Raw genomic sequence first — 18,016 nt, 5'->3', positions numbered from 1 at the left:
TTCATAGTCCAGCTAGCCTTACATCAATCTGGCAACTTCCCTGTACAGAGTTCTAAAAGAACAAGAGAAGCATGTGAGCAGACATGTAGGATTTACATGCACTGGCACACCATTACAGATGAAACACATAGGAGTCAGAATACTACTCACAGCACTTCACACCCCTCCATGGTTTGACCTCAGCTTCTGCCTCCTGGCATGCAAAATTATACCCCTTTTAACTACCGCAAAACAATTCTTCATTCCCATTAGACATACATAAGTCATTCACACAGTTCTGAAAAAAGGGCTCAGGGTCCACAGTAGAGTAACATCCACTAAATGATCCTGCAGGAACTGATGTTTCCACACAACCCACACATTTTTTCTATGGGTGGCAGAAATCACTATTTGTATCAGATTAGGTCCTCCATAAGTGACGATAACTCCAGTGTCTACAACATGAGTCAGTAAGCCAGAATGCAGTGTTCCAAGTGGGACAGTGAGAAGTGAGTAGGTAAGTACAGTTACCATACACATCAAAGTTGTCCATCAAAAGGTGGTATAATGTTTATCTCCTTTAACTATGCACACCCCAGGCCCATCCACATGACAGCCCAGGACTCCATTCAGAACCTTGCACACGTCTCCAGCCTGGCAATGAGACGGAGCACACATAACCCTTTTGGAGCTAGGCTTGCAAACACATTGCTTCAGGCAGTAATTTTTCAATCCAGAAGTTCTCCTTGGGGAGATAGTAGGAACCTTGGTGAAGACAACCACACTTGCTATGCGGTAAACACTCCCCACCACTTAGCAGATAGCCCTTGTTGCATTGGCATGATTCCACACAGGGCAGGGTGCAGCCACTGTGGGCCTCTGGATTACCGCAGGTAGCAGGGCAGGCAGAACCACAGATCTCATAGTGGCCATTCACAGGACATTCCATAGCTGTGAAAAGGACATTCAACATACTTTTAGAATTTTAGATTTTCAGCAAATCATGATACCACTTTGAGAATTCTGAAAACTCACAGAGTTTTGGACTCTGGCCGAGAGCATTTGGCAGATGTTAGAATAGGCTGTCAAGATCTTGCACGTAGAAGAGTCAGATTTATTGACAAACTTGTCCACAACTTCGAATAAATGGCTCAGGATTAATATACGAGTGACAATCTGTAAATGGTCCATTTGTTCCTCTGAAGTGTAGTGCACCCAATATCGAGGGAGTTGCCTTTAGCGCTAGGAAATGATTTGGTTTGGCTTTGAGTGAACAATGAACATGAGACACCTCCACTGCATTCTTCAATACAGGAGCCTGCGTCACTGCTCACCACCCATTGGAGAGGAACATCTTTAGTCTGGGCCTCATTGGTGCCATTAGAGACAATAACACCATCTGTGGAGCTGTGATTAGCATTGCCACATAAACCACACAGGACTCCATACAACTGTGGGTCAATTTCAACCTGGAGAGGATTCTTCCAGTCATACTGCAGAGCCAGGCCAAACGCAGTATCTAGGACAACACTTGAGCCACTTGGATACAAGTTCAGGGAACCATTTCCCAAGGCAAAGGGCAAGTTCATTTTTTGTCCATTAATCTACAGGTTACAAAGCAAGAAAGATTGTCATCTCTAACAATGGAGATATTAAAGTCCTGGATGCTTATCTGCACTGTGTGGATGGTGGAGGCAGTAGCACTGTTATAATATGCTTGCGCTATATTAATTCGTAGTGGAACAGAAGCATTTAAGCCTGGACAAGTCGTATGAACTAAAGTGTAGTTACAGTTTCCATGTAGGACAAAATCTCTTCCATCAAATGAGCGGAAATAAGAAGTACCCCATGTAGAGCATAGTTTAGTTTTCAAAGAACGGAGTGGTTTTCCATTGTTGATAAAGCACTTCCGCTTGTGTCCACAGTGCAACTCTTCACAAGAAGCTGTACCTTAAAGAGAAGGTAAGAGAAGTTACCACTGACCAAATAACTACCATGAAATAGAAAGAAATCACAAAAAGCCTCAACACATACCTCTCTCACACAGTGCTGGATATAGTTGTCTGTTTATGGTACTCAGATAGTATCCCATATCCGTGTCAGTGATAAGATAATGGGTCTTTGTATTGTCAGGCAGCTGAGCTAGGTTGAGCTTCTGGCAGAAGCTAACATCAGTCTTTAAATCTCCTGTGCGAGTACTGTCACCGTGCTCCATACTCATATCACCTTAATCACACAGAGGTACAGTCTGGCAGATATCATCAACAGATGGCAGTACTGTTAGAGTTGAACGACCCCGTGCATTGCCACGTCTGAAGTAAACAAGTTGACGAGGACCATCACTAGTAACGCAAATTTTATCCGAGGTCAAAACAGGAATGGCCTTCATAATGCCACCAGCAACAGACAAATTCTTTCGCATGGTTCTGGTTGTGACGTCCAGGTCAGCTTTAATAGTAGTCGTGGCCAACAGGAAACTGTAACTCATTCCTGTGTTTACCAAGGGCGGGATAACATATTCAAAATCTTAGTGTTTGACTGGTTTCAGTTCAGCAAATCCATACAAGCAATCCCTAAGTGTGTGTTTGGAGCAGGTAAAACCAACCACTACACCTACAGCTTCTTTGGAGATTAACTCTGAGCCAGACAGGCTGAAGTTGCTCTGGATGTAAGCACTCTGCAGCCCACCTATGTACAAGTTAAGGACACTATCCCTGGGGTACATATTGCCTTCAAAGAGCACTTCCCCTGAAAGGACGATATCCACTGATGTCCCCTGGTCTGAGCTGGTGATCACCATCTGGCTGACAGCAGTCTGGTCAGGGAAGTTAGGAGTGATGGGGTAGTAGTGGCTGCCCCAGGATGACACGTCACAAAGGAGACTGTGATCACAACCAGTCTGGGTACAGAATGAGGCGAGGACTGTAACAGGCCACATAGATGTCACACTGAGAAGGTGGGAGGAGCGATCACTGGTCATTCCCACAGATAATGGCAGGTGAATAGTCTTTGACTGGCTAGCAGAGAGGTAGAGGTGTTGGACGTAGCTGCTTTCCAGAACCTTCACAGTAACTGCATTCCAAACATCAGGGACTGTGATAGTTACTGTATGGTCAACATTTGGTGTTGAGTCATTATGAGGGGGAAACATAAACAGAAAGGTCCTACCAGGACTGGCCACAGACAGGCCTGCAGAGGAGAATACAAAATGTAGTTACTTTTTTTATTAAATATTGATAATATTTTATATTGAAGAATGTGCTCCTTCATCACAACTGTAGAACATGTGCATATAAAGTGAGCAATAACATGTTTTACAGACAAACGATGCAATACTCTGACAGCAGTCGATTGCATGACAAATAAAGTACTCTTGACCGCAGTTGATTGTATAACAGTAACATCTATTCACTGAGAGCAAGTTTCCCCGCCTATATGCACAGCAAGTCCACTTTTGTAAGATAAGACTGGTGGTGTCAGATTTCAACAAGTTCAGCAGCCAATGAAACATAGTTTCCAGTTCCCGACTGGTTACACCTGTATTAACATACACACCACTTGCTGTTTTAGTGATAACAAGGATCTTTGTGTGGAGGCAACAACATACCAGCAGTGTAGAGACGACTAAACGACAGCTCCCTTAAATGTAAGTTCACCTTTCAGTTAATATTCTAAATTAGTTTACTTTCATTAAAACACTGTATTATGCCATACACACTGATTATCTTTCAGCACAAGCTTATACTGTATGGGTTGGATTGCAAGTGGTAGCTAAAGTTAATGACACTAAAGCAAAAGTAACATTTTTAACTGCTAGCAAAAGCACTGCAACAAAAAGGCGATTGTGATCTTTTTACATAGCCTACGTGTAATGCCTTAAATTCACATCCCAATGCAAAGAAAAGCCAACTGAGGATTTTTAAGACAAATTATAATTCCCTTAAGCAGTGCACATAGTATCTTTTGTTGTTCCAAGGGCTGGACATAGTCATGCCCCACTCATACCTCAAAAAGTAGACAAATAGAAGATAGACAGAAGAACTGTTGAGACTTGAGTTTTGCAGTTAAAAGTTAACGAACTGCTGCAAATATTGACAAGGAATGAAGGTAAAAAGGGGCATAGCTAAGCGACTAACATGAAAAACTAGTTAGGTTACACTCGTTGTGCAAATGACTGTTGAATGTAGTTTTATCACACCTCCAAACAATTAACGTATGCCACTTACCAAGTCCCAGGAGGCACACCTGGAGCAGCAGCACATATTGCATAACTGCACTGCAACAACAAAGCTTGTCATGAATGGAAAAAAATCGATTCAGTTTTCCTTACAGATGATATATATTAGGCTTTTTGCATGAACACAAAACATTAGAGAGGAGCTATAGCAACACACTGCCAGAAAAGAGGTTAATATGGTCCATATTAGCACACCTGTTACGCCCGTCAATCAAAACGTGTGGACGTCATCATTTGTCGACTAATGAGGCTACAACTGCCAGGTGATCCGCTATAACGACGTGACTTGATTCTGAGGTGTAGCATATGGGCGATTCCTGTTTTGGATCAAATGTTGGCTTCCCATTTTCTGACAATTAAAATGATTGTATTTGATGTTTTTAGTATTTTGTCAGAACAGTGCCATATTAGCTATGAGAATTGCAGGATCAAGCTCAGGGGCTGAAAATATTAAAATTAAGGGAGGTTTTCTTCCAGACGTTTTCCACACTGTTAGGGACATATATCATTAAAATTCTCAGATACCTGTTTTGGCAACTTTTGGTTAAAATACAAACGATCCCCAATAGCTTACTACCTTATTCAGCGTTATCATTAGTGTTGTACCTACCTTATGCTTTTGTCAGCACCTTAGCGTTTCATAGTTTCAGAAAAGTGTCATAACAGTAGTTCTCACACACAGAGGTATTTTCCGTAGTACTTTCCGCGGATGTTTGTGTGAGAGGCAAAACAAGGGAAAATAGAGCGCAATACGTGGTGGCTATAAATCCCCTTGTAAGTGAGAATGAAGTTGCTCTGAACTCGGCTCTCACCTCAGCAGATTTCCTGTTAGAGTCTGCTCTCATTGAGGCTCATCTGACTGGCTGTGGTGAGTTGCATTTCGGGGCAGAGCTGAACAGAATAAGTCGCACAAGGATTTAAAACCATTTCCCAAACGGAGTACACATTTTGCGGTAGAACTGTCTTTTTTATTGGTATGTTATTGGTCATATGTTGTCAGTACTTGGCTGTCATGTAATACTACGCAAATAGAGTAACGTTACTTTTTTTGTAAGCAAATTAGTATCAGCATACAACCTGCAGTGCACTTTTCTGTGCTTTTATACCTCGGTAATTTTACCACTCAGTTTTTCTCACCAAATTCCCCTATATATATTGTGAGTTGTTCTCTCTTTCACTCTCAGAAAAGTGTAATTAACGGAGGTGGATTTCAGCTCTAACATTAGTAGTCAGTGTGAGAATAACTTGATGTCATCCCTTCATGTAGGCTACAGTAGATTTCTTCCTCATGGAAGCGGGTTACAGGTGAGGATGTCGTAAATTTAAAAACACTGAATTGGCACACTGCTCACCCTTCTCTCACTTCCGGTGTGTATAAAATGACATCCACAGTATGCTCATGAGTTGGGACCTGTTATGTCATTGTGCACACAAATTAGCCTAAGTGTATTTCTGCTGTTGTTAAGATTAAGCTGCTGTTTGCCCAGGGAGTGTCAGAGGTGAAGCAGGGTCACCAAATTTGTTGAACCCTTTTACATCCTGTTTTTGTGTGCACATTTTGGGTTTCTCGGAGGAATGATGAGGCTGAATTCCAGATAGATTGGACTGTGAAAATCCTCAATGTCACTGGGATAGGTCTTGTGATAGTGTTGTTAACAAAACAAAGACAAAGCAGTGTTGTCTCCATCTGATAAAAAGTAAACCTGAGGTGGACGTGCCCAGGGTCCTGTATACCCTCGGTGTTAGTCACAGTCGAGGTGGAAAATGACAATATCTAGGTGTAACCGTAGGAATCATATCTGTTTATTCATGTGTGTTTTCACATGTTCTGTATTTTTGCACACACGCAGAGCAAGAGAGAGAGAGAGGGCGAGGGAGATGGGGGCAGGCCGACAGACACTCTCATATCCTTGTAATTGTAGGTCTGATTGGCCTGATACTAAAAAGTCAACTACAAACCAATTGTATTGAAACTAACTGCTTAGTTGACAGAATGTGGTGGATTGTTCACTGGTTTGCCTGGCACCAACAGAGGTATTGTGAGTTCTGCTTTATTTTCACTTTATCATTCCTCTTATTTTGTTCGCGGTCCAGTGGAATAGCAGAGTATGTTGTTTTATAGGAAAAATGAATTTGCATCAACCTCACTTAGATAAACATCTCGGGTAGAGATGGCAGAGTTCAGTAAAAATTTCCATAAGAATATTTTCTCTCTTCACTGAACCAGAGAAAGCTACCACTTTTATGACATTTGAATGGCAATGAATAACAAATTATCTTGGTGCTTTTTGTCCCATTCTCACTCACTTTTTTCCCTTGTTGTTGGGCTCATTGTTTATTAGAGCATGTCTGTTTTAGTGTTGACACATCTTCACAATGATCCAAGTTTTTCTTTGCTATCTTCTTTTGCTCACATTATTTTACTTGTATTTGTTTTCCGACAAACTCCCTGGGCCACAGTAATTCTAAAATCTTTAGTGATAGTTATCACTGTTGTCAAAGTCTTGTCAGCGATGCACAGTGGTTGAGCAAGGGCTGTTATCAGTGGAAGCAGATAATGAAAGAGATAGTGTCTCTGCAAGTAGTTCTGTTTCTCTGCAAGCAGTTCTGTTTACGTGTATGTAGTACACCTCTGTTTGTATATGTATTTTGTTGATACAGCTTGTACTGGGTGGGTTGGAGGGAATGGAAAGTGTTCATCATTTAAAATTAAACCCGGTAAACAAGATTTATGTGTACTTGGGGCTGGCTTGGCCAGACAGGTATGAGGTTCAAGGTTAATCCTGTCAGTGGAGAACTGCATTGGGGAGAATGAAAAAATAAAAATAAAAAAGATAACTTCACCCTCCAGCAACAGTCCAGTATATGCCTTTTCTTGCAGCACTGCACTCTAGTTTTATGATTTCTACATTGCCTTCTATGATCTTTGCATATCTAGCCAGAAGTCAGCTGGTACATCTGCTTTATTAGCAATTCACTGGTTGTTTGTTGCAAATTGGGTCTGGTATTAAAGAGCAAATTCAATCGGCATTCAAATGTACAAGAATATATTACCAAATTTGAAAATAATACAGGCGTCAGGAGCCATTTTGATACAGAGGCAGTGGACTGGGTTGATAAATATTTCCAAATTGGATCATCTTATTATTTCACCCAAAGCGACTCTGAAAAGCAAATTGGATACAGAAGGGGATTTTATTTGCAGCTTCTAAGGTTGTTTGCATTTGAAGATTTACTGCAGCTATTCAAGAGGCCAGAACAGCCCACACTACACTTCCTATCCAATCAGCCTGGGCTGTGTGATTAACATCTCTTTCAAATAGTCAACCAAAATAGTTCTTAATGCTTTTCGACTATCTTAGCATGAAGATAATCTTGTTGTGGACTGGGCTGTTCTCGTTCTTTCCTACAGGGTGGACATTTGTCTCACATTAAAGTGTCTAGACATCAACTACCATGGCAGCATGTAGATGAGATTACAGTTTATGGACTTTCATGAAACTGTCAAAAAAACACATGGAAATAATTAATTTAAGTTGAATAGTATCCATTATTATTGTCCTGGCCTTTTTCACTTCCATTCACCAAATATAGTGAGCATTATCCACTTCCTTAAATTGTAGCAATGAATAGGAAACAGTAAGTTGGTAACTACTGTGTGGGTGGGTGTTGTTGTATGTTCCACATAGTCATTAACTCCAAAGGAAACCACTACACAATGGGCATGGCAACAATGAAAAGACAACATTTGGTCAATGGAAGTGTTGTGTACAGTACTGGTTTCTGAGCCCCTTCCAGCCCTAATGGCTAAATCTGACTAATGGGGCTTCATCTGAGACCTAAACTGGAGGAGAGGTCATACCATGTTTTCCGTTCAAAAAAATATTACGATTCATATCGTGTTTGACACAGCTGTGGCTTTGTTTAGCAGGGAAGGAACATCTGTGTTTCACATCTATGTGGCGGTGATGTGGAGCAAAGGTAGGGTTTGTTTTTGGCCATGAGGAAGTTGTAAGATTTCTTCTGAAGAACACAAAAAATAAAAATTTGTTGGATAAATATGACTTCAGGTGCAATCCAGCGCTACCTTTTATTTCCAAAATTAGCATGACAGGAACAATGCTTATCAGCATACAACAAACTAAAATATTTATAGATTTTTGTAGTTTTCAGTGGAAGTTATTAGACATTTGTTGCTCAACACCTGGCATAGCATGTCAGCTTTGCATGGGGAGGGGAAAATGTTGAATTGACACTTGTTGACAGCTGACTGTGACAGAATTCTCAGAACAGTTTTTTCTGCTGAGCACTGTGGGAAATAGGGTTGCCATTCACTGACCGTCTCGCCACCACACACCTCAGATTACAATCTGGATTTGCATGTATACTTTTAACCAGTTACAACTGTACAAAGACTTGTTAGCTTGCAAATTGTAGTTTTCCACTGACTAGCCATATGTGATCCTGAAACTCAAAGTGCCGCACAAGCCTCAATAATAGACAGCAGTGCTGCTTTCCATCTCACCCTATCTCTAAACCAAAACACCAAGATTCCTTGCACATCAATTGCTGAATATTAATAGCAGATATTTTTAACTTAGTTTCTTTCCCCCCCCGCAGCATTTGAAGATGATGCGATTGCTGTTCCTCTGTCTGCTGCTGCTGCTGCCAGCTGCTACTGGTACGTTCTCATCTCTGTGAAGCTTGCAGGTGATAAACATCTAATCAGGGTCCATGCATCCCTGTGCCGGCGTGTTTTTCTCAGCTACCTATCTACGTATGTTAATGTTAAGATTAATGTATGCACTTACTTCTGAAGTGTACAACTGCCTAAAAGAGAAGGTACAGTAAAACAAAGGGTTTGCCTGATAAGAATAGCATTAACGAAAAAACATGCAGGTTGAAATTAGTAACAATATCCCCAGTGCTGTGCTTTCTTGGTATAGAGACAATACCAGAAAAGAACAGCAGGTAGACTCCGCCGAATACGTGTAATACATGTAATACAAGTTTACCATTAAACTTACTAAAGCCTGAATACTTTTTGCGCTTTAATTGGAATGTAGCAGTGTTCTGGATTGCGTTGAATACAAATCCTTAAAAACTGTATTGTGACTATTTTAACTTTATTTACAACTTTGCAACATTTTTTTGCAGCTCTGTCAAAAGAGATTGAAGGCTCAGCCGATGGAGGTATGTAATCTTTATCTGTAAAATAAAGAAAAACTTTATGAAGCTTTTCAATCAGCTGGGCACACTAGCCATGGTGCTATCCAACAAGGTATTAAATGAATACAACTGGTTTATGCATGAAATCCCTTTAGGGCAATGTGAACTTGATGTGAACTAGGGAATTTTTTGTCAAAAAGAATAACTTAAAAACATGATGTAGATTCATATTGCAGTGAACTGGATAAGATGAAACACTATCTATAGGTGTTTGGCTCTTACTTTAAACTCTCCTGTTTCCTTATAAAGGGTTTTCTTTCCTCATTTACAGTTTTGTTTACTCACAGATTTGGTCACTTGCTTATGAGTGTGGTTTCTTGTGTTGACCTTTTTTTATTGCCTATGATTCAATGTGTACTTGATGTGTACAATATCAATTCTTGTTTATAGTTTTTATTTTTTTGCTTTCAAACATTTTGGGGTCTAAATTGACTTTATAAAACCCTCAATCAATAGTGTTGTCTGTTCTGTGTCTATTGTACAGTAGAAGAATACAGTTATTTGAAGTTGGTGCATTGCTGTATTTTCTGTACAAACATCTGATCTCTCCTTACTTCACAGATCTGGATGATGATGAGGATTTTATTGGGAGTGCAGGTGAGTTTATTACCTCAGTTCCCAAGAGTGGATTGAAGGGCAGTTGGATTCTCTAGTTTCTTTGGCATCACACCGACAAACACTGTAACGGCACCTGTCCAGAAGAGTATGTAAAGGTTATGGCCTCTGTAATTATGTTCAGTAAGTCAGCATTGTGTAAAGGGAGCTCTAGTCCAGTGAAATGCGTGGGCCCCTGTTTCCCTCCTCTCAACCATTAAGCCTTGAATGGAATCAATTAGCTCCCCGGAGGGGCCTTGTGGATTCTGCTGAAAGGCCATTGAACACGTCAACATCTCTGCCGTCCTGCTGGTCAGCTAATCAACATTGGCATTCTCATTCTCTCTCCACGCCTCTCTCTGTCACTCCTCATCTTGGATCTGATGGACATTTGATAGTATTACAGATCTGTTTAGAACAGGGAAGTTGGCTCTTGGAGAAGCAGCCTTTCTGTCAAGATCTGCAGTTCTCTCTGTAGAGAAATGCACCTCTACTTAGTTCCATATATCTTTTTTTCTTATTTATGACTTCTATATGCAATAGGTTACACTTGAAATCAGCAGAACTTGTGTTTACTGTTCTTTTCTTCTCTTTGCCACTTAGAGATTCCAAGACATGGCTCAGGTGCAGATAAAACTACTGGTCTTAAAGAAGGTGAGAAAAGTATTTTAATTATAAGAAGTGTTATTTATTAATAAAACATTAGTATACATAAGTATAAAGGATTCATGATATCAATTTACCTTACTTATTACTGCTTGTTTAATACAGTAACATTTTTTTTCTTGTAGATCAGTCCACTATGATTATCATAATTGTAGCTGTGGTTGCACTGACTCTGTTAGTTGCTGTGATAGCCGGTGAGTAATTTGTGTTTTGCTAAGATATAAGGCAGTAAAATGTAAAATACTGCTGGTTTCGTTCCCAGAGTTGATAAATGCACTGCTGTAAAATCGTTTGTTGCTTGGCTGGAATTTCTGAAGCCTTTTTGTGCCTTTTTAAAGCTAATAATACCTAAGCAAATATGAACTTTTCTCTTGTTTAGCCATGACCTTTTTCCATTTTTCTTTCTTGCAGCCATAATCTTAGTAAGACGCCACAAGTACAATCGGCAGCAAGGGTAAGATCAATTTTTTTTTACTTTAAAATTTGATATTTGAGAGACGCATCTTCCACTTAACACTAAGTCAGCATGCAGGTGACAGAACCAGTCTGGTGGGTAACTGCCTTTCTGCTGCCTTGCTATTGAGCCCTACTTCATCCAACTCAGCATAAAAACAACACATGAAACGTAACCAGCATCCACTCATCTGAGCCTGTCTGGACTTGTACAGCAATCAGTTTCACAGCCAGAGGGCCTCTAACGCCACCACTCAGCACACACACCACTAACCCTTCCAATTTTAGCAATCAAACGACAGCAAATAGACAGTGGCAAAGCTTACCTCATGATCTGAGCCCTCAGTAGATGATTCTGCTTAAAAAATAAAACAATCTTGTAAACATGATCCTGGCGTCATGACAACAATCTGCCAACAGCACTCAAACAGCAGAACAGCCTAAACCAGTTATACAGAAAGACATTCTCTCTTTGCTTTTCACCACCCTCCTACACCTTGCTTATTTAACCACAGTTAGCTCTAGGAAAGCTTTCTGCAGACTAATCATTTTCTTTTGTTCTGGGGTGCAGCCATACATGACCTGTAGGTCGGGTCGGAGAGGTTACAAAGTTCAAGTTAGTCTCCAGATTTATCCAAGCAGCAGGAGAACTGCCATTGTGGAGCAGACACCCAAGACATTCTGCAAGGGTTAAATTCTTCTGCAGGATTACTGGCTGCCTCCCGGGGCTACAGTCAGCTCTGGCAGTGTTTGGTGCTGACTGATCGCTCTGCTGAAAAGAGGCTTAATCACACAGCAACCTCTGGCTTGTTGGATCAACAGTTCCTTGCCAGGTTTATAAGTCCCACCTGGGGATGAGCTGTGTTTTGAGGTGGTGCCGTAACTGTGCACCTGTCAAAGCCCTGCAGCATAAGGCAGACATGTCGTTTCCTGAACTCCGACATGCAGCGATGTTTCTTGTGTCTTTCTGCTAACAAACTGAGAAAAAACCTAAAAATATCTTGAATATGACAGACTTTTGCTCTCTCTCCACTCACCCCCTTTCCCTGCATTGCCTTTCTATGGCTGTCCTCCCTTTTTCTTTCTTCAGGATCTACTCTGTGCCTACAGAGCAGGACCAGAAAGGGGCCGTGTAGTTCCTGGTGGAGTAGCAGGCCAATATACAAACAGAGAAGAGAAATGCACGAGGTTACGTCATCTCCTACTCTTTGACTCAGGATGGTTAGACTTCTTTGCACAGCGGCATGCTTCACCACATTCAGTTCATTGCTCCTATCAATACAAATGCTGTGTGTGTGTGTGTTTTGTCTTTATCCCAGCCGTCTATACTCACATACATGCAATTTAGCCAAGGACATTTGGAACACATTCAAACCTTCTAATTGGATTCTATTTGAGGAATCGAATCAAAGCCTGTGACTATGGCTTAAAGGTTCTTTTGTTAAAAGGGATAATTTAGCACAGCCAGTGCTCCCCCGTTTTTTAAACTACCTGAAACAAGAAATTATTCCCGCCAGCTATGCAGTGAAACTGTATTTTTGTTTGATTTGGTTCATGTGGAACCCACCTGTCTGTATAAAATGAGTGAGACAAACCATGCTAATCCACACTAAGCCAGCATTCCCTCGTCTGACACCTTGTTCCTGGCCCATTAGGAATGACAGTGGCAGTGCTATAGTAAGATAAAAACCTTTCCCCCGTTTTCTCAACCTCTGTAAAAAAAAAAGGACAAGTGGAAGTAGCCAAACATCTAAGTGTGAATTTCTTCTTGCCAGGCGGCAAATTAACCACGTCATGAATGATGTTTTCTTTTCTGCTCTTTGTTTTGTTTTAAAAGGCTTTCACTTAAGAGATTGCAAATACATTAGCCTCCCAAATGCTGTAGAGTTTTAGATTAATGGTGTGTGTGTGTGTGTGTGTGTGTGTGTGCGTTTGTCGGACACAATCTCACAAATCTAATAGTGTTGGGGATGATTAAGAAAATATCAGTAATGCCTTTGTTTCATGAATACAGAATTATTTCTTCTCTGTTTTCATTTAAATCAAAAGCAATCATAACAAAGACACTGGATTACTTATTTGTTTCAATGGAGAGAATGGAACTTTTTGTGTCAAAAGGGGAATAGGACATGCGTCTGTTCAACATGAACTTATTTCATTTGTGGCTTCATGAGGACACTTAAAAGGGAGTAAGCATAACTGGGAATGGCTACATGACCTTGCTCTATTACTAAATCTTGCAGCTAATCTCGCCACTGGGGACGGGGCCTGGCTCCTGTCCAGCCAGACTTGAGACCAAAAACTATTTTGCAGGCACATGCTTATCAGGGTTTACAGTGGGTAAAGGGCTGTGCTGAAGCATCAGCTTAAAAACAATGCATCCTAGTTTAATTCAACACAAACAAATTGGCAGATGTGATTGTGTGCATTTCTTTTACCGTTCACATTTGAGCATTGTGTGTACAGTATGTTATTTTTCAAAAGCATAGCATTGCCCAAAACATCTTCAATATCTGTCAACATTTCAAAGGGAGGACAATTGGACAAATATTCTAGTATAAAACATTTCCATTTTTTTATGTCTTTGTAGTCTCATTTAATCATTCACTATTTTTTGTGGGACAAACAAACCACAATGGAGCAACATTTGAGCAGAGTATTCTCTAAGTTTCTTTCTCTCCAAAATGCAGAAAGCAAAGAGATTTGTGCAAAAGTCTGAAGAGAAATGCAATAGTTGGTCCAGCCCGCTCCTTGCATGTGACCACATTTTACTCATTGATTCCCTCCCATAAAGCCTCTCTGCTGTAACATTACTAATGTAAATATAAAAGTTGAGCTTTTTTTTTTTCTTCAATGGGATGTATGTGGAAAATATCTAATATCTTACGCTTTTTGTCCTTTATTTTAAACATGGCAATTTAGTTTTTTATTGTATTGTGCTGGATAGAGAACTGTATCCCTGAGAGCTCAATGTACTGCAACATAAGAAAACACACTCGAGACTAAACGCAAGCAAATTAATAAAACATCTTCATCAATGTGACAACACATGAGTTGCAAATACATGCAAGCCCTGTATTTAGTATTTGTGTAGTTTAGCAGCATGTTTCTGTATTTGGTTGTTCAGCAGCAAGTTCTTTTTCTGAATGCATATGCAAGATGTTTTCTACACTTGCATGTATTGTACTCATATTGTTGCATTTGTTTTCAAAAGTTGCAGTGTTTAGAGTTTTTAGGGTTTACCGTATTGAAGGCATTCAACCTTACACAACTATTCTAGCTCTTAATATATAATATATTGTATATATTTACAGATATATTGACCTATAGATTTGCTTTAAATCTCTTAATGGAAATGGCTAAACTGGCTTTTTATATACAGTACGTGTTAAGGGGTTATGTCTTCTCTCCACTGTTCATTTATAAATTGTGATAAAAAAAATGTGGCAGGTGGGAGTCAATTATTTGCCAAAAACTGTTTTATGTAAAATATTTGTATTTTAGTGTCATATTGTAGCAGAGAAAGTTTAAATTGATGATCCCAGGCTTATTATTTGTGCCAAGGGCATTTACGTTTATTTCTTTTCATATATATAATACATAACAATTTATCTCACAAGAAAACAATTGCAGTCATATCAGAATTTGATTCTGGTTGCATATCTGCTCTGTCCTTGATTTGTTCAGATAGCAATCGGAACAGTGAGTACTACTGTATATTATGTAGGTATGCTGAACTTTGTTGATTTTGATGTTAAATCTGTTATAAAAATTTGCTTGGCTTCTCCCAGTTTGTTTTCTGCATCATTTTGATGCCATATGGATGCAAAGATAATGCCAGTGGATCTTGTTTAATCTAGGGGCTTTACTCATTTACAAGCACAGAGCCACTAAGAGGCTTAGACACCCCTTACTAAACATCACATTTTGTTGAGATTGAAAGTGTAAAAAGCGTGCAGTATCTTTCAGAAAGAGAAAGTGAGCCAGCTTCAATTTTAGATCCAGACAGAATATAACTGATGTGCAAAATTGTCAAATATGTGATGTTATTGGGTTATTCTTCATAACCTTTAATAATAATCCTGGCTGTGAGACACTGCCTATGGCTGTTATCGGTTACAAGATACAAAGGTCATTAGAAACAAGCCTGCTTCATGGCCGGAGGTGTTCTTAAAATAATGTGTGAATCATCTCTTCATAATTTTCCAAATAATCCCATTAGTTTTTTAGTGATTTTCTTTTTAATACAAATTACATTAGACAAAGATGAAGCACATGATGGTTCTAGTTTTTTTTTCCACTTGTCAGAACAATTTGTTTTCTATGTTTATTCAGTGTTTTTCTACAGTATATGACACTGTTACCAAGCAGCATACATTTAGTCCAGAGTCCAGATTCACACACATGCTGCCAGGTTTTGGTTGAGTGTTTTTCCTTTAAACTCCTGCTTGGTTTCTTGCAACTTTGTACTATGTATACATGCTCTCTCCCTCTCCTTATCCTTGGACCACTCGATATGTTCTGGAAAATAAACATGCAGAACATTTTAAGAATCAAGCACTATTTAAGCAATCAATATGTATCAAACAGAATAATAGCTACCACAGTGAGAACAATGTAGTCGCCCAACAAAAAGCTTTATCAGAATCATTTTGATCTATTAATCATTCTGCATTCTGTTCAGCTAATATATATCTAAAGTGGCTGATTGTTTGCCATATATAAGCCAGTAGCCTGTGATATATATTACTTTACTCATTCAATTGCAATTTTCCACCAGTTATATAAGCACAGCTACTCTTCATGCACATTGACTGTAATTAAGTCCCATCCCTTTTGTCCATCAGCTTTCATAGTCTTAAATTATTCAGCATTTGCACTAATAATGCATCTCTCAAAACACTGCAAAAAATTGAAAATTCACTAGAATAAATGAAAGAAAAAAGCTGTAAGTTCTTACTTAGATGACTTCTTGCGACAGCTAGGCAGCCGACAGACCCTGCCACCTATAGTCAGAGACAAGCTTCAGAGTGAAATGGGCAGTGGACTACAATTGCAGGGGGTAATAAAAGAGGCTTTCAGAGTCATACTTACAGCTAACAACCATGATGCCCACAATGAAAAGTACTGCTGCAATGAACAGTCCAGCATAGCGCAGGGACTCATAATCTAGGCACATAAAACACAAATCAAAACAATTAACCGTATGGACACAATAGGTAATAAGATAAATAACCGTCAAATGCAGCTTCTTACCATAGGTGAAATCTGTGTCCCAACGTGGATCTGGAAGAAGTAAAAGCATAAAGAAAAGTATTGAATTAAGTTTGACTGCTGAACACAGGAATCCTCTACAGGATGAAAAAAAAGAGGATCACTGGGGAACAAAAGTCAGAGATAGCATGACAGATCTACTGGCCCCACTGACGTGCTGATGATGGTGTATCAAAACCCTATCTATGGTAAGCCAGCACATCGTGAGGATACATGTTTTATCTCTTCTTGCATAAGGTACAATCAAGCATTAATCTGTAGGCAATAGAGGAAGTGAGGTGCTCTGTTCTACCACTCCGCCATGGGTTTTGTTTGGAAGACAGGGAATGGAGATACTGTCAATCTGCCATGAGATAACAATAAAACGGCAACGCCTGTGGCATTTATGGTAACTATGAAGTAGTAGAATTTTTAGTCACCCCATGCAACTGTGGTGGTACTCTTATTTGTAGATGGGGAGGATGTTGGTGTAGATCCTGAAAAAACAGACATTTCAAAACATTAGTTTACTTGACTTTTTTGTTGTTGATATTCTAGACCCCTTTTTTATTCAGTATTTAACATCAATAACGTCACATATACACGGGTTTTATAATGCAAATGCTTAATTTCATATATCGGACCATATTTTTTCTAGGACATATTGAGTCCTTATCTTTGCCATACAAGTCCATACATAATTACTTTTCATTAAATTCCAGGTGCAATCTATGTTTAACTCCATTTTAATTGAATTTCTGAATATTTCAGTGGAATAGCTCTCATTTGAAATGTAGGCGGACACTTTAAAGTATATCAGCCCTCTCTCTCTGTTGCTCTCACTCTAGTTCTCTCCCTTTCCCTGGTGCAGTTAAATGAAGCAGAAATACTCCTCTGTATATCTCAACGAAGTCCAGGAGTTTACCATTTTCTAATTACCTCATAATTAGATTTAAAGTGAGAAAGCTTATTTAAGCCCCTGCTATTGGTGTGACCAGCTGTTATAGCCTACTGGTGTGCTCATGGTCTATCTAGCAGCCAATGGCTCTACCAACTGGGTGTTGAAACATGTGATGGAGAGGGTGCAGATCGTTACCTGAAGGGGGGGTGCGCTTTGTTTGAGGTTTTGTTGTTCCCTTAATGGATGCTAAAGGGACAGGAGCATAAAAAAAAAAATCCCATCGGGTTAAATTGAAATCATGGGTGTCATGTTTACAGCAATAACAACACACCACTACCTGTTGAATTTTTAATCTCTGGTTTGGTGGTGTTGACATAGACCGGGCTGCTGGTTCTAATGTGTTTGCTTGTGGTTTGTTCAGCACCGAGAGTTTCTGGGGAGGCGTCAACATCTCTGGTGACTCTGCTTCCCTCCTTTCTTCCTGTCACATCAAGAAAACAACTGAATTACATGAAACTGAAAAATGCCTGATAATCAATACAGATAAAGATGTAGAGATATTGGGATATAGAGATACACTACCGGTCAAAGGTTTGGGGTCACTTACAAATTTCCATTTCACTCCATTATAATAATAATAATAATAATAATACATTTTATTTAAAGACGCCTTTCTTGGCACTCAAGGACGCCGCACAGGGAAT

General features: G+C 39.6%; 3 protein-coding genes and 1 pseudogene across 7 annotated transcripts in view; 1 reads left to right on the top strand and 3 right to left on the bottom strand.

Annotated features, from left to right (window-relative positions):
* LOC117945806 overlaps positions 1-513 on the bottom strand; it is a 5,269-nt pseudogene extending 4,756 nt beyond the window's left edge.
* A 1,110-nt stretch (positions 514-1,623) lies between these two features.
* LOC117945589 lies at positions 1,624-4,280 on the bottom strand. Its single transcript, XM_034873160.1, has 3 exons — positions 4,206-4,280; positions 2,014-3,168; positions 1,624-1,929 (listed from the first exon to the last, which is right to left on the bottom strand). The coding sequence occupies exons 1-2, from the start codon at positions 4,246-4,248 to the stop codon at positions 2,507-2,509; spliced, it is 705 nt and encodes a 234-aa protein (XP_034729051.1). The 5' UTR covers positions 4,249-4,280; the 3' UTR covers positions 1,624-1,929; positions 2,014-2,506.
* On the top strand, positions 3,495-13,352 carry si:dkey-262k9.2. 4 transcript variants are annotated; one of them, XM_034873161.1, is made up of 8 exons: positions 3,495-3,625; positions 8,837-8,897; positions 9,374-9,409; positions 10,007-10,042; positions 10,643-10,693; positions 10,831-10,899; positions 11,117-11,159; positions 12,249-13,352. In XM_034873161.1, exons 2-8 carry the CDS (start codon positions 8,846-8,848, stop codon positions 12,292-12,294), a joined length of 333 nt encoding a protein of 110 aa, XP_034729052.1. In that variant the 5' UTR covers positions 3,495-3,625; positions 8,837-8,845; the 3' UTR covers positions 12,295-13,352. The 4 variants fall into 4 exon arrangements, with proteins under 4 accessions (XP_034729052.1, XP_034729053.1, XP_034729055.1 ...); XM_034873162.1 differs by lacking the exon at positions 3,495-3,625 and adding an exon at positions 4,905-5,084; XM_034873164.1 differs by lacking the exon at positions 3,495-3,625 and adding an exon at positions 5,103-5,190.
* Positions 13,353-15,008: 1,656 nt separating this feature from the next.
* fxyd5 (FXYD domain containing ion transport regulator 5) overlaps positions 15,009-18,016 on the bottom strand; it is a 6,894-nt gene continuing 3,886 nt past the window's right edge. Inside the window, exons 4-10 of one of the 2 annotated variants that reach the window (XM_034873158.1) lie at positions 17,650-17,789; positions 17,508-17,558; positions 16,852-16,908; positions 16,415-16,444; positions 16,253-16,327; positions 16,119-16,164; positions 15,009-15,679 (exon numbers count right to left, since the gene is read on the bottom strand). In XM_034873158.1, the coding sequence (XP_034729049.1) occupies positions 15,555-15,679; positions 16,119-16,164; positions 16,253-16,327; positions 16,415-16,444; positions 16,852-16,908; positions 17,508-17,558; positions 17,650-17,789 (524 nt within the window). In that variant the 3' untranslated portion in view covers positions 15,009-15,554. Of the gene's footprint in view, positions 15,680-16,118; positions 16,165-16,252; positions 16,328-16,414; positions 16,445-16,851; positions 16,909-17,507; positions 17,559-17,649; positions 17,794-18,016 lie in introns of both variants that reach the window. The other variant, XM_034873159.1, reaches the window with a different exon arrangement.

Source organism: Etheostoma cragini, chromosome 6 (assembly GCF_013103735.1).
Source record: "Etheostoma cragini isolate CJK2018 chromosome 6, CSU_Ecrag_1.0, whole genome shotgun sequence".
In the NCBI taxonomy this organism is placed as follows: domain Eukaryota; kingdom Metazoa; phylum Chordata; class Actinopteri; order Perciformes; family Percidae; genus Etheostoma; species Etheostoma cragini.
The sequence above is the reverse complement of the archived record's forward strand: the minus strand, read 5'-3'. Positions and strand labels throughout refer to the sequence as shown.